The sequence below is a fragment of the Hippocampus guttulatus genome, chromosome 13, assembly GCF_054856545.1.
Source record: "Hippocampus guttulatus isolate MCC_2025c chromosome 13, RoL_Hgut_1.0, whole genome shotgun sequence".
Lineage (NCBI taxonomy): Eukaryota > Metazoa > Chordata > Actinopteri > Syngnathiformes > Syngnathidae > Hippocampus > Hippocampus guttulatus.
In genome coordinates, this window is record NC_141273.1 from 14,002,377 (window position 1) to 14,017,166 (window position 14,790).

The following is a 14,790-nucleotide window of genomic DNA, read 5'->3' on the forward strand; positions in this document are numbered from 1 at the left end:
TGTGACGAATACGTCAAAGAAAACGGGCAGTATTATAAAATGTAATGATGATGATCATCATCATCATATATTACATCAGTATCATGAAAAAAAATATATGATTCTGAATAACCCCAAAACTAGTGAAAAGGAAATTATATAAAATCTGAACATAAAATAAAGAGACCAACAAAACATTTAAATGATAAACAAACACAAATAACATGCATTTAAAATAAACAAAAAAAGTTAAAACGGTAAAATTAACAAAAATCAGGTAAAAAATAAAAAACACGCTGAACTAAATGTTAAAACAACCTGTTGCAGCAGTTGCAACTTTATAGCTGATTGACCCCCCCCCCCCCCCCCCCCCCGCCGGTCGATGCTAATCTGATTACATGCCATGAAGATAAACTCAGTTTCCTCCTTCATTCCAAGGGTCGGGCTATCAGCTGAAATAATCTAAGTAGACCATAAAACATATCATATTCTCACCATCTCCAAAACTTAGATGGAGTTTCACCGTTTGACTGAATTGCCGGTCGTTAACGTTTCAATTATGCAAGCTGTTGAAATATGCCAAAGACGGGTCACAAGTTGCAGTTTATTGACACATAGTTAAACTTCAACCTATTAAACAGATGTCGAGCTTTGGGACCTGTTTGTTACGTTGAAGTCAAGCTGGACAAGGCCCTTTCCTGTTTGTTACGTTGAAGTCAAGCTGGACAAGGCCCTTTTTTTGGGGATTAGTTCAGCTCAGTCAACAAGCTTGTTGACTGAGCGTATCGTACATTTACACCTAAATGACTTTTATTGTTCGTCAGGAAATGGAATCAAATCTCTTTGGTTACTATCACAGTGTCCACACGCAACATAATGTTCTTCAAAAGAATGGAGCAGATCATATTTTTATATGTACTGGAAATGCATGTCATGACAAACCCATGAAATAAGCAGTTTTTCCCAAAAATATCAATGCATTCAATAGAGACTCATTCCTAATATTTTTGTTCCTTATTTTGCAGGCCAAGAAGGTAAGGATGAGTAAGAGAGTGTTGCAGTCAGCCGTGAGTCTGCGCATGTCACACAGAGACAGATGAAAGCACAAGGAGGGTTGGGAATTTCTGTACTTTTTTTTTTTAAGTACAACTTGACAGCTTTGGGATGGCATGGCCAATTTAGAGCGCCTCGTTGTCTCCAACACGTGCGCGGAATATGTGTTGGAGAGAAGGCGGGGGAAAAAGTCCAACGTGAGAGTGTATTTGGGGACCGAGGCTTCGAGCTGGTGTGGTCACTTTAGAGTGCCTCATTGTCATGGCGTGGAAAAGCCCCTCAATCACCTGGTGCGCTGTAAAAACTCCCATTGGGTTATTTTTGACCCAACTGTTTTAAGAGCGTGGGACTTGCAGTATTTCAGCCACCACAGGTTTTATTTAGGTAGATATATTTTCGCACCCAACGTGGAGGATTGTGTAGGCCTAAGAAAGACGCAAGACAAAATAGCACCCTTTTTTAATTTTGTTTTTGGCCGTATTGGGATTTGATTGACATTTAACAGTTGAGCGGGGCATACTTTCCAAGCATTGAGCAGACATGCAGGATCAGCCAGCAGAGACAATGGCTTAATTTTTCTCAGTTTGAGGTCTCATTTTATCTACAGGTCTTCTTTATAATCATTAAAATTGGAGAGGGTTGTTCAAAAAATATTTGGAGAGAAAAAGTAGTTGCTTTTTTTTTTTTTAGATGCCAATTGCTGTAAAAAGCTGAGAAGCACATATCCTAGCACATAACAGTACTACTGATACATACTGTCATATTCTGGCGAATTTTAGTACACAAAACAACAATGTTTGCCTCCATATGATGTCACCTGCCCCGCATCCATCCCGAAGCAAGCCATGAATGATGCCTTCACCATCAGGTTGAAGTGCGGCGAAGGGGCCGAGCCAAGCTTATATAAAGGAAGGCAGACGGAGTCAACAGCCTCATTCGGTGAGGGAGTTTATCAGTTGGTGTGCTATCATGTCTGGATCTTCATGTGTAATTCTTAATCGGCTGCTTCTCATCAGCTCCGGTCTTTTGCTCACAGGTTAGACAAGGTCATTTAAAAAGTGTGCGTGGGGCGGGCGGGGGGGGGGGGGGGGGGGTAATTGAGATTTAAAATTTGTGTCAGTAATTCAATCATTCCAGGGAAAAAGCTTTTGTTTGTTTTGTATTTTAATTTGAATTATTTCGGATTGCTATCCCTTTCAGACACTGTCACCATTGACATCGGAGACAATCAACTATCAAGCAAGGTACATCAGATGGTTATCTATCCATCTATCTATCTATCTATCTATCTATCTAGCTAGCTAGCTAGCTAGCTATGACTATTTCTCATATTTATTCATTAATTATCGTTAGTTCCTCATTTTATTGCATTTTTGTCACCCTAAAATGTATTTTTTGTTGTCTGTTTTGGGGATTAAATCTCAAGTGATATTTTTGTATAGATGTATTTTTTTATTTTTTATTATATACAGTATATATATATATATATATATATATATATATATATATATATATATAAATAAATATATATATATATGACAATTTGGGGCTAATACTCTTATTTTAAGGTATAAGCGACTCATTTGTGGGTGTCGATAGCAGCCGCCGATACTTTAAGGCAAAAAATAATAATAATCTGATACCGTGTAAGTCCTCCTTGGCAGTAGTTGGCGCTACACAGTGTCAAAAAGGCCTTTGTTCACAATTTTTTGTCATTGTGTTCAGTAAAATGTGATATCTCAAAAGTACTCGAGGTATCGGTACTCGTTTTCGTGAGTACTCAAGGAGTGAACACTTGTACTGGTATCAGCCTGGAAAAAAGTGGTATTAAACATCCCCAAAATAAACTACCGTTTACAAAAATTTGAATAATTAAAACTACTAAACTTAAGTAGTAGTTGTAACTACTAAACTTAAGTAGTAGTTGTAACTACTAAACGTAAGTAGTAGTTGTAACTACTAAACTTAAGTAGTAGTTGTAACTACTAAACTTAAGTAGTAGTTGTAACTACTAAACGTAAGTAGTAGTTGTAACTACTAAACTTAAGTAGTAGTTGTAATTATTCAAATTTTTGTAAACGGTAGTTTATTTTGGGGATGTTTAATACCACTTTTTTCCAGGCTGATACCAGTACAAGTGTTCACTCCTTGAGTACTCACGAAAACGAGTACCGATACCTCGAGTACTTTTGAGATATCACATTTTACTGAACACAATGACAAAAAATTGTGAACAAAGGCCTTTTTGACACTGTGTAGCGCCAACTACTGCCAAGGAGGACTTACACGGTATCAGATTATTATTATTTTTTGCCTTAAAGTATCGGCGGCTGCTATCGACACCCACAAATGAGTCGCTTATACCTTAAAATAAGAGTATTAGCCCGATAATGATATCTGGTATCGGTACTCGGCTCGCCCTAATTTATTGTTAACCAGCACGCACCAAAAATTGTTTGTTTTTCCAGATTATAACAAAATATATTATTTATGCAACCAACCATTTTTCTATGCCTAGTAATAAAAATGCAGATCATGTGTCACAGGCATTTCTCGGCTCCCCACCACCATCGCTTGCCTCATTCACTGCTTCTTCCGGTAGGCAGCTATTACTGAAGTTCATTTTTTTTTCTCTTTTCTGTTTTCAACAATCTGCAAGTCTTCAATTTTGTTTTCCCTTCTCATCCCAGTTCATGCCGTCCAACCTGCTGATGTCTCAGCGCTTTATTGGCTGAGCATGTCACGTTCTGGCAGGTACACACGTGGAATGATGATAACATTTAAAAGAGCGTTTGGTCATTCTTTAACCACTCTTCAGTCAGAGGTTTACTTAAAAAAAAATAAAACAGCTTCACAGCATCCTGTTTTATATTAATAGGAATGTGACGTCAAAGATTGGCAGTCGAGTGGCCGGTAAGTAACCCTATGGTTTTTGTTTTTTTGTTTTTTTACCAAAATTACAATATTGGACATGTCACGTGAATGAAGACAAATTTAGAGCAAGAAATTCAATAAGATTGGGTCAAGTGTATTTTTCACAAAACCTTCACAAAACTAAATGCAAACTTCCAATAGTATGAAACACACTCAAGTCAAACAAAATAGAATAAAAATGTCAGTGTAAAATCTAAACTTACAAAAGCAAAAGCAAATGTCTGTCGTATTTGCTGTGTCATGAACAGAGCTGCTGTCCATGTTCAACCCAGCAGCGGTCGCTGGAAATGTGGAATTCCTGTCGCAACCCGGGTAACACACACGCACACACACACACACACACACACACACACACACACACACACACAATGATAATGCAGTAAGAACCAGTGAATGTGTTACAGGAGTTTGCAGCAAGAAGCAGAGCATCTTTCTGACACCTTGACAGATCAGGTAGATACTGAATCGGACGCAGTGTTTTCTCCTTTATTTACTCAACTTATATGAATCTAAGTCAGTGCTTTTCAACCTTTTTCGAGAACCGGCTGACCTCTGCATAATAATAATAATAATAAATGCTCTTGCGACGCGGAGGCCCAGTCTCATTCGGCTGGGTCGTCGCAGTGCGTAGAGCCGATCAGCTTCACCAGGGCCCGCCAATGACCTCTGCATAGCCATAGAGCAATAAGACTCGATGCTGTGCTCCGTCTCCCATTGAAAAAAAAATTCTCTGTACAACCACTCTAGGGTCAGAATAACGTCAAAAAGGCAGCCAGATATAACCTGAATGATTAACTCAGTAACTCAGCAAACATCCCCCCTAAAAGTTTTAGATTTTTCAACCTAAAAATTTGGTTGTTTTGTACAAATTATTTCCTTTTCATTCATTCAATGCCAAAGACGTTTTTTTAAAAATGTTTTTTCATGAGTCCAGACATTCAATCCCAGGTACTGCTTTATGTATTTTTTTTTAACGTGGTCAGATAAAGAAGGGTCTGGAAATGGCCGACACTAAATGAGTTTTCATTAAAAAATTGTAATAAAGATCCATAGTAAGAAGAGAATATTATTTTTCATGATGATTATGATTTTATTTGTTAGGATTTAAAATCAATTAGCTATAAGAATAATTATAACACGATGTGATACCAAAAAAAAATCTTCCCATTTATTTTTCTGTGTGCTATCTCTCCAATATTAATAAAAAAAATAATGCCTCCCTCAAATTGATGCCTCTGTACTGAATGTTTTTGTAGTTTATGGGCACTGAGATCCCCTGCAAGAACCGCCGTCCGTCTCCAACAACGCCAACATCAGGTACCAAATATGATACTCGACATGTTGTCGATATGACCCAAACATTGGCATTTGGATATCATTTGACTGTAATGTGTAGTTCATGAGCTGAGACCAGCTGACGTCAAGGTGGTAGCTGCACTCGGCGACTCTCTGACAGTAAGACCATCGTCTTTGTTTTTGGTTGTTTTCCCCCAGTCTAAAATCAGTCTCAATAATTGTAATTGTGTCAGCACCAACAAATTTGAGAACCTGATCATTTATTTGATCTTTTTTTTTACCCCTTTGGATTTGGGGAAAAGCATGTATTGATCAATTTTCGGGAAAAGTCCACCAATCCCTAAGTGACCGACATATGGATTTATTTGTGTATATATTGAATAACGTATAGGCTGGCAATGGTGTCGGCGCAAAGTCAAACAACCTTCTGCTGGTCATCAACGAGTACAGAGGACTGTCCTGGAGGTAACGCCAGACTGGGCATTGAAAATATCAAATCTTTCATTTGATGCATAACTGACTCAGATTGTTACTTTTCAGCATTGGCGGTGATGAAAACATCACCACGGTCACCACTCTACCGAGTATGTACATGTATCGCGCAGTATGGAAGTAATAACTACTGACATCATGTCACGTGCGTGTGCGTGTGTGTTGTGCAGACATCCTGAGGGAATTCAACCCCTCCCTGACAGGCTTCGCTCAGGGGATTGGCAAGCAAGACTCCCCCTCAGCCTTCCTCAACCAGGCCGTTGCCGGAGCCAAAAGTGGGTCCGTATGCCTCACTCAAAAAATATGCATTAATTAAAAAAACAAAAAACTTTGCAGGACACACTGTACATCCCATTCTACTGCATTTTACTATGACGCCGTTGTGTTTTCAGTGATGTCATTGAGCAAGTGCGCGCCCTAGTGGACATCATGAAAAACGACACGGTAAGAAGTGATCGCAATGAGCACTCACGGGCCACGACACCTTATGCGTAATTTCATTAGGAACCTCAACAAGAGCGAATAATACTCAACCTTGATATGTCGGATTAGTAAGTGTTAAAAGTATTGCGGTGTATATTTTTGAATACTTGAAAAAATAGATTTTGCCCTTGCAAAATAGTTTTCAATAATTCACAGAGCTGTATGTACGTTTATAGAGTGGACCCCCGTTATGAGCTCTGCTGACTACAGTAAAAAAAAAAAAAATCTAAATTGACCGCCCCAACTCACACAGACACACACAAAGAAAAGGATTTTATAATTGCAGAGAGACACCATAAGGTGGTGGCAAAGCACTCAAAACAGGATCATGAAGCATTAACACCATGCCAGGATATACACACTCATGAACACATGTTGCATAAGACTCCATTGAATAGTTGAGTTATTCATCATAAAAAAACACAACATATATTCAGTTTCACTTGATAAAGTTGACGAAATAAGTATTGTGTAAGGCTATGTGAGCCTGAGAGCGATTTCAGTTTTCACATTTAACTTGTCCTCCTTGTGTTGGTGAGTGCAGAGAATCGATTTCCACAATGACTGGAAAGTGATCACCGTGTTTATTGGGGGCAATGACATATGCGACTTCTGCTCGGACACTGTGAGTATTCAACTTTCAACTTGTTTGTGTGAGGGGCCAACAGGGACATGCTGTTTGTGATTCTTTCACACAGCTACTGAAACACTCACACTACTGAAAATCTCTCATTCGCACGACTGAAATACTCCCCCCCCCCCCCACACACGCACACACTACAAAAATGTTTTTGCTCATGCACAACTTATACACACTCACACATGCACTACTGAAATGCTCTCGCACTACTGAAAGTGTCTTGCACTCACTACTGAAAACAGTTATACACTACTGAAATAGTCTCATGCTCTACTGAAACACTTTCATTCATACTACAGATAAGCTCTCACACACGCACTATTGAAATGTTTTTGCTGACGCGCAACTGAAAAACTTTCACACACACTACTGAAATGCTTTCAGACAAACTATTGAAACATTCTTACACACATTACTCCTGACATTTTCTCATGCACTACTGAAACACTCTCACACATTACTGAAATACGACTGATATGTTTTTTTCTCATTTAGACTACACGATTAAAACAGTCACAGGCACTACTGAACAGCTCTTAAACACCAGTGAAATACTCACATACTGACATCTTAGCTCATATACACTACTGAAATGCTCTCACACGCTACAGAAATGCCCATACACTACATATTCTTCTTTGCTCACACGCACCACTGATATGCACAAACACAACTGAATCACTCTCTCACATTATATGGAAATGTTGTGACACTATTATTATTTTTATTTTTTTTTGCCCACACCCTAGTTTTTTGTTGTTGTTGTTGCTAACATACACTAATAAAACTCCCACAGTGCACTGACATGTTGTCATACACACTAATGAAAGCCGATGTGAGTTGATTTCATGAGGGTATTTCAGGATGACATGTGAAAGGATTTCAGTAGTGCCTGTGAGACGATTTCAGAAGTGTGCATAAGAGCGTTTCAGAAGGATGGATAAGGAGTCCCTGACAGCCCCTCACACTTGCACCCATGGCATCTATATGGTCCATCTACCACTCCATCACAGGTGATCTTCTCACCCAGGAATGTGGCCAAACGCATCCGTCGAGCGCTGGACATACTCCACAGTGAGGTAATGCCACACACACACACAAACGTCATGATTACCCAAAGGCATGTTTCAAGCACCGTTTTATTACCTTGTAGGTGCCACGTGCGCTAGTCAACCTGGTGGAGCTGTTGAACATTATACCACTGCGCAAGCTACATAAAGATAATGGGCTGGGATGCCCCACCTGGTTTGTCAGGTCTGTGTTGATGTTTGATGGATTTCAAGAAAGATAGGCTCCAGCAGGGTGTGCTGGAGCCTATCCCAGCTGTCTTCGGGCAGTAGGCGGGAGACGCCCTGAACCGGTTGATTGATATATATGAGAGAGAGAGAGAGAGAGAGCCGAAGTCTCGCAGTATTTGGTGTCGCATTTAGTGATCTGACCTCCCAAGTTTTGTTTGACTTTTGTGGCAATTATGTGAAAAAATCCTGAAACTTCACATGGAAAAATGGCCCAAGTCCCATTTTCTGCTCTATGGTTGGTATGGTTCTATGGTAACACACTTTTTCTGGCGCTCTTTCTCTTTGGTGCCACAAAAATACCCAAATCCATAGAAAAATCAAAACACTGATGGAGTTGAACCTCGAGATACTCGCTGAGACAAAGTGAGAGATTAGTTGACATGATGCGTGTTTTTGTTGTGTTTTCAGGATGGTTTGCCCGTGCGTACTGAAGCCAAAAGATGGCTCGCTCGAACTCCGAAAGACGGAAGAATTCAGCAGAGGTTATCAGGTCAGTACTGGACACAAAGTCAGGTGCACTGATGCCAGTGATCCTCTTGGATCCTTGGACTTCCAAAGCAAGAAATGTAACCACATTTTTAAAAAATATCGCTTTTTTGCCTCTCTGTGTCTTTTCCCAGCGTGCAATGCGAGAGCTGGTGGACTCCGGGCGCTACGACACTCACGACAATTTCACCGTTGTCCTCCAGCCTTTCTTCAGGGAGGTTTTTCTTCCTACATTGCCGGTAGGAGCTGTCGCTGTTATATATGCCGCACAAATATTGTTCAGACTGCTAATTCCCGATGCTTTTGCTATCAGGATGGAAAGCCAGATCGCTCGTACTTTTCACCCGACTGTTTTCACCTGAGCCAGAAAGCTCACACGTTGATGGCCCGAGCGCTCTGGAACAACATGGTAGGATTTGATTTGATTGCATTTTACGTCATTTTATTTTCAATCCCTGTTGTTTCACGCAGCTAGAGCCGGTGGGAAACAAAACTTTTACACAAGACTTCTCTGGCGGGATCGATCTCAAGTGTCCCTCTGAGGTAATTACATTTTTAATAATAAACGGCATATCGTCAGAATAATTACTCCCAATATGAGTGCTACAATAGATATTATATTGAGGTGAAAGACAGCACGCCTCAGTATGACTCTCATAGACTCGTATGAGTACCACATTTCCTCTTTTAGTAGCTGAATGTTGACAATTTGTTTATGGGGATCTATTGTTTGAAATATGTCTTGAAATGATTTTAGAAATACGGCCAATCTCATGACCGTCATGATTTCAATGTCTTTTCTTTCATTGTTTTTAGACAGCACCCTTCTTTAGAACGGCTGCTAACAGCAACTACACATTCCCAGGACCTCTGCCGACCCCTGCGCCGGTTACTGTAGGTTGTCTTTATATAGTCATGCTCAATCTAATGTGAAACTGTTTAACCCTCTGAGCTTCATGCTGGCCATTTGTATCGTCTCACTTCATTTATTATGATTTTTAAAAATATTTTAGCCGTGTTAATGCAAAGGGGTTTTTTTTTTTTTTTTTTTTTTTTGCTTTTGTAATTTTCCAACTCCTGTTCTTTAAAGTCCCCATTTGAGGTTTGAAAATACCTGTATGAGCACTTAAAGCCTCTGATGGCTAGAGGATATCCCACTGGGTCACGGCAGGGATTTCCCACAGCGGGACAACAACACGCTCTAAAACGGCCACAACAACGAGGCGCTCTAAAGCAGCCGCAACAGCTCTGCTGACCATGGAGAAGAATTACATTTAGCTCCTGTTGCTGACTGTTGAATATATATATTTTTTTGTTTAAAAACATTGTACAGTAAGAGAAGCAAAAAATAATAATCTGATTTTTAAAATCACAAACAACATCTCGAAATGCAAACAAGGTGGTAAAACCCGTCAACGCCTGAGGGTTAAAAGATCTCCGTTGTGTTGTAGAACTGGGGCAGTGACTTCAAATGTCTTAACACGGGACCATCTGACTCGCCGCCCACTTCAGGTACCAACCTGGTGCTGCTACGTTGGTCAGCATCAACAGCGTGTCAAATTGTGCTCATTGTGTTAGCTTACAGGGTCCGGCCAGCTGACATTAACGTGGTGGCCGCTTTGGGGGACTCCATTACAGTACGTTTGCTAACGAGTACGACCATACAAACCATTTCACACGTCAACATTTTTTTCGTTTTTTTGGTGTGTTTTAGGCTGGCTTTGGTGCTAAGGCAAAGAATCTACTGCAGCTCAGAACAGAATATAGAGGAGTGTCATGGAGGTGAGACATAATGTTGCAGTTTCACTTAACCATTTACATTTGGTCGGCATTTTTATGATGAGTTTACCCCCAAAAATCTCAACACCCCATGCCAGAGAACACACGGGAAGTCAGCCATTTTACTTTGAAAATGACATTTTCAGTTCATTTTGGTTTATTTCCAGGTGTCCTTTTAAGACCGACGGCACTTTATTTTGATTGACTTCGAAAAGTCAGCCCTCACAGCCAAAATCACTTAAATACATAAAATTTGGTAGCTATGTCGCTCATGAGTAAACACACAAAAATCGCTGCTGGCATCTGTAATTTACATCACGTTTTCTTCCATCCCCGTAGCATCGGAGGCGATAAAAGCCTGGAGACGGTCACCACGCTAGCCAGTAAGATATCCTGCCTCTACTTTACGATGCAACACTGACACCGCGAGGAGTCAGAGATGAGCCCATGTTGCGCTTTTGTCTCCCAGACATCCTCCGGAAGTTCAATCCAGACCTTAAAGGAGCGTCAAAAGGCCAAGGGAAGAAGAAGAGCGGCTTCAACATGTCAATATCAGGAGCCAAAATCTCGTCAGTTCATCTTTTTTGTTGTTGTTTTTGTTTTTATTCTTTCTTCATTCGTTTGTGTATTGCACACATTGTAATGACAATAAAATTGCTTTCAATACAGGGGAATTCCAGGACAAGTCCGACGCCTGATTGAAGTGATGAAAAACGACACTGTGAGTTTTATATTGCATAGTAAAATATAAAGAATATTTGAAATACATTTTTAAAATATTTATGAAACATTTTAAAAATCACAATTAACACAATGATTATGGAGATTTATATTTTGAACGTATATATATCATCGTAACATACATTTTGAAATATTCACTGAAAAAAAATCACCACCAACTACATGGAGTGTTTGCATGAGAAATATATATTATATTTATAAATTAGGTAAAGTTCATATTTCAAAAGCTGTAAGAATATTTAAAAAACGAATTATGGTTGACACTACAAAAGCTCACACAAGTTCCATATTTGAAGACTATATAAAGTACAATAGTCTAATATAATTTTTTAAATCTCAAATAATTAAATAATTGACACCCCAAAAAATTCATTTGCAACTGAATTTTTATTTTTAGGTTAAAATCAATTTATGAATATTTTAAAATAACACTTTTTTCTTTTCTTTTTTAAAAATCTTTCCTTATGGACCCAGACAGTGGACTTTGCCAACGACTGGAAGCTGGTGACTCTCTTCGTTGGTGGCAATGACCTCTGTCAATTCTGCAATGACAGAGTGAGTTGCTTTTAAAAGAAAGACGTCATCACAGGAAGTACATTAGCCCCTTCTTCCCCCCTACACCTCCTACCCCCCACCTTTTTATTTTCCACACAGCTCATTGGTGCTGTGAGATGATATCACTCACCGAAGCAACTAAATCGGAATAATGGTGCTGTTGTGACTCAGCCGCCTCCAATAATGTTTTGATTGTGCCACAGTGAGACATGAGCAGACACAGCGTCCACTGAGTGCTTCTGTTCTGTCCCCTCCAAAACAACCAAGCCACACCCACCACCCTCATCTTTCACTCTCCATCTGCATTCAGCATATCATAAAAAGCCCGTTTGTTTTTGGTTATGAAAACTGCAAAAACACACAGCAAAAACCTTGAGCCACATGTTGCATCAGCATTTTATCTGATCACTTTATCATTACAGTCAACAAAGGTTTTATCCACAGGCCTCTTTGTCACCTCAGAACTACAGCCATCACTTGATGGTCAGCTTGGACATGTTGTACGAAGAGGTGAGTTAAGATGCTAAAACAACATGCTGTGCTAAAAACATGGCGTAGCTAACAATGGTGCGCACAACCCCTTCAGGTACCCAGGACCATCGTCAACATTCTGGAAATCTTGCAGATGGAAGGCCTGCGTAGGATCAAGAAGGACAGTCTCGGGTGCAACGTGATACAACCGTATGCTCGTCATATCACCTGCTCTGCGTTACATATCGAAACCATTGGTTGATCACTGAACTGGGCTAAGCGTATGTGCTCTTTGTTTTGACTGTTTTGTCTTCAGATTGGCGTGCCCGTGCTTCTTATTACCAGGGGATGACTCTTTGGAGCTGGCTGAAGCCAAAAGGATGAATCGGGAAGTGCAGGTAAGATCTGGTTATTTGTTTTGTTTTGTTTGTTTTTCTGTGTGATTCATGAATGATGATGTGGGGAGGGCCAGCAGAAATGAAAAATGGATTGAAGGAGGTTTGGCAAAGCAAAACGGTTAATTTGTCATTTCTCCTCCAGATTGAGACGGAGAGAGTGGCATACAGTGGTCGCTATGACGACAGGGAAGACTTTGCCGTGGTCGTGCAGCCCTTCTTCAGAAACTCCATTATGCCTTTGAATGCTGTAAGTCGCCTCCACACACATTAAGGACCTGCCACGTCATGAAAGATTTATGAATTTCATTTCTTTTTTTTCTTTTTTTTTTCCTGACAACTTCTTACTTTCACTTTTGCATTTCAAAACAGGCTACTTCCTACTTTGTCAATAGGCTAAGTAAGTTTTTTTCAATCTCTGGATGACAGCACAATATAACAAAGCAAGGCAATAACAGGGAACCATGGCTATATAGTTGACAGTAAAAAATAAATGTTAATCTAAATGTAAATAATGCCAGAAAATATATTTTGGTGCGTTGCAACATGGTCTCAAATCAATACTAAATGTTGGAGTTTTTGCTCAGGTGCGTGCGAGCTGCATTAGCTGTTATGCTAACTGTTGAAGAAGAAACTTGCTTGGTTTGAGTGACACGTTCCATTGCGCCTGAAAACGTAAAAAATATGACTAATAGAAGCAAGAACTGAGCTTCAGCCTATGGTCAGAATAATTATCTTAATGATGTCATGTTGGCTGAGATGTAGCTCACTTTTTTTTTCTCTTCCTCAAGATGGCAGAAATGTTTTAATAACAGGGTCACGTGCGTGTTGAGAAACTTCAGAGCATAATTACTACAGTATAGCTTGTCTCAGGACAACATTTATATGTAAACATGCAGGCAAAGTACTTTTTTTTTTGCATGAATTATTTAAAGTTTCAAGGGGGCAAAAAACTTCCTCCAATTTTTCTGACTACGGCTCCGTCTCGTTTGCTTTCAACTCATCAGGACGGCCGACCTGACGCCACCTACTTCAGCGAGGACTGTTTCCACTTCAGCGAACGGGGACATGCCGACATGGCCGTTGCCATGTGGAATAACATGGTGAGTGAGGTGACACCTGATACAAGTGGAAAAGGAAGCTAAACCATTTTAGCTAGTGTGAATACCTCAAAGTATTCAAACTAGCCTGTTGTAAAGTAGAAATGCAGATCCAAAAAAAAATGGTTTCTCACCAGTTGGAGCCTGTGGGCGAAAAGCAGACATACAACAATTTCACAGGTGGTAGAGATCGAATCAGGTGTCCCACCGAGGTAAGAAACTCATACATTTATAGGATAGATTGAAAAAGTCTACACAGCCCCGGTCAAGCACCAGATTTTTGTGAGATGTGAAACCAAGATCAAATAGGTGTTCCAAGCTTTTCCATTCTAAATGTGACAAGTCAGTTGATTTTTAATCTTGTGAGAACACCAATGAACATAAACAATAAAGTGGTAGCGAAAGTGTGCACACCCTCTTATAACTGGAGATGAGGCTGTGTTCAAAGTTAACCAATCACATTCTAAAAGTCACGTTAATTGGGAGTCAGTGCACACCTGCCACCATTCAAAGTGCCTCCTATTACTTTATTAACTTTATTTTGGGTTGTTCAGAGGGGCATCATAAGAGTGCAGGCACATTATCAAAAAATTTAAAAACGTGAGAATTATTTTGCTTTTTTTTGCTATTAATTATCATCACAAAAAAAAACCATGGTATTTGAACAGGGGTGCGTAGACTTTTTTATATTGACAATACATCTCCCATACTGCAATGCCAGTGTGTCGTACATTGCAGGAGCATCCTTACATCTACACAAAGGTGAACAGTGGAGCCGGTCTACCTTCAACTCACTGCCCCAAGTGTGTCCCCGTATGGCTGGCCACGGTCCTCGCCGTCTCTGCCCTCCTTCTGGGCTGGGCCCTCACCTGGTTGATGCTCACCTGCAGAGCCAAGAGGAAGAAAAGGAGCACGACTTTTGCAACAACAGTAGAGATGAAGGCCTCTTTGTTTTAAAGTAGGGTTCAAATGGAGTTCTGTGTGTATAGTATCTTTGTAAAGAAAGATATGGGGGCTTGTGAGGGGGGGGGGGGGTTGAGGATATGATAAAACAAATGAATGTAAAATATTATTTATTTAAATGTTGA

The 14,790-nt window shown here is 40.0% G+C and overlaps 1 protein-coding gene across 1 annotated transcript; it reads left to right on the forward strand.

The window, feature by feature from the left end:
* The first annotated feature begins 1,981 nt into the window (after window positions 1-1,981).
* LOC147196448 (phospholipase B1, membrane-associated-like) lies at window positions 1,982-14,698 on the forward strand. The gene is made up of 35 exons (XM_086127472.1): window positions 1,982-2,068; window positions 2,233-2,276; window positions 3,579-3,630; window positions 3,723-3,786; window positions 3,911-3,945; window positions 4,215-4,278; window positions 4,371-4,419; window positions 5,223-5,283; window positions 5,363-5,421; window positions 5,654-5,727; window positions 5,803-5,846; window positions 5,925-6,033; window positions 6,147-6,198; window positions 6,782-6,862; window positions 7,891-7,956; window positions 8,031-8,131; window positions 8,584-8,665; window positions 8,796-8,900; window positions 8,975-9,070; window positions 9,133-9,204; window positions 9,478-9,555; window positions 10,113-10,173; window positions 10,240-10,298; window positions 10,376-10,443; window positions 10,780-10,823; window positions 10,910-11,009; window positions 11,110-11,161; window positions 11,656-11,736; window positions 12,181-12,246; window positions 12,323-12,417; window positions 12,524-12,605; window positions 12,748-12,852; window positions 13,610-13,705; window positions 13,840-13,914; window positions 14,441-14,698. Exons 1-35 carry the CDS (start codon window positions 2,002-2,004, stop codon window positions 14,657-14,659), a joined length of 2,658 nt encoding a protein of 885 aa, XP_085983598.1. The 5' UTR covers window positions 1,982-2,001; the 3' UTR covers window positions 14,660-14,698.
* Window positions 14,699-14,790: the final 92 nt, after the last annotated feature.

What these genes read in the sequence shown, in the direction of transcription:
- LOC147196448 (XM_086127472.1), top strand. Translation starts at nt 2,002, where the DNA reads ATGTCTGGATCTTCATGTGTAATTCTTAATCGGCTGCTTCTCATCAGC. An exon ending in TATAGAGGAGTGTCATGGAG is followed by an intron (nt 10,444 to 10,779) that starts GTGAGACATAAT and finishes CCATCCCCGTAG; the next exon opens with CATCGGAGGCGATAAAAGCC. An exon ending in GACGGTCACCACGCTAGCCA is followed by an intron (nt 10,824 to 10,909) that starts GTAAGATATCCT and finishes TTTGTCTCCCAG; the next exon opens with ACATCCTCCGGAAGTTCAAT.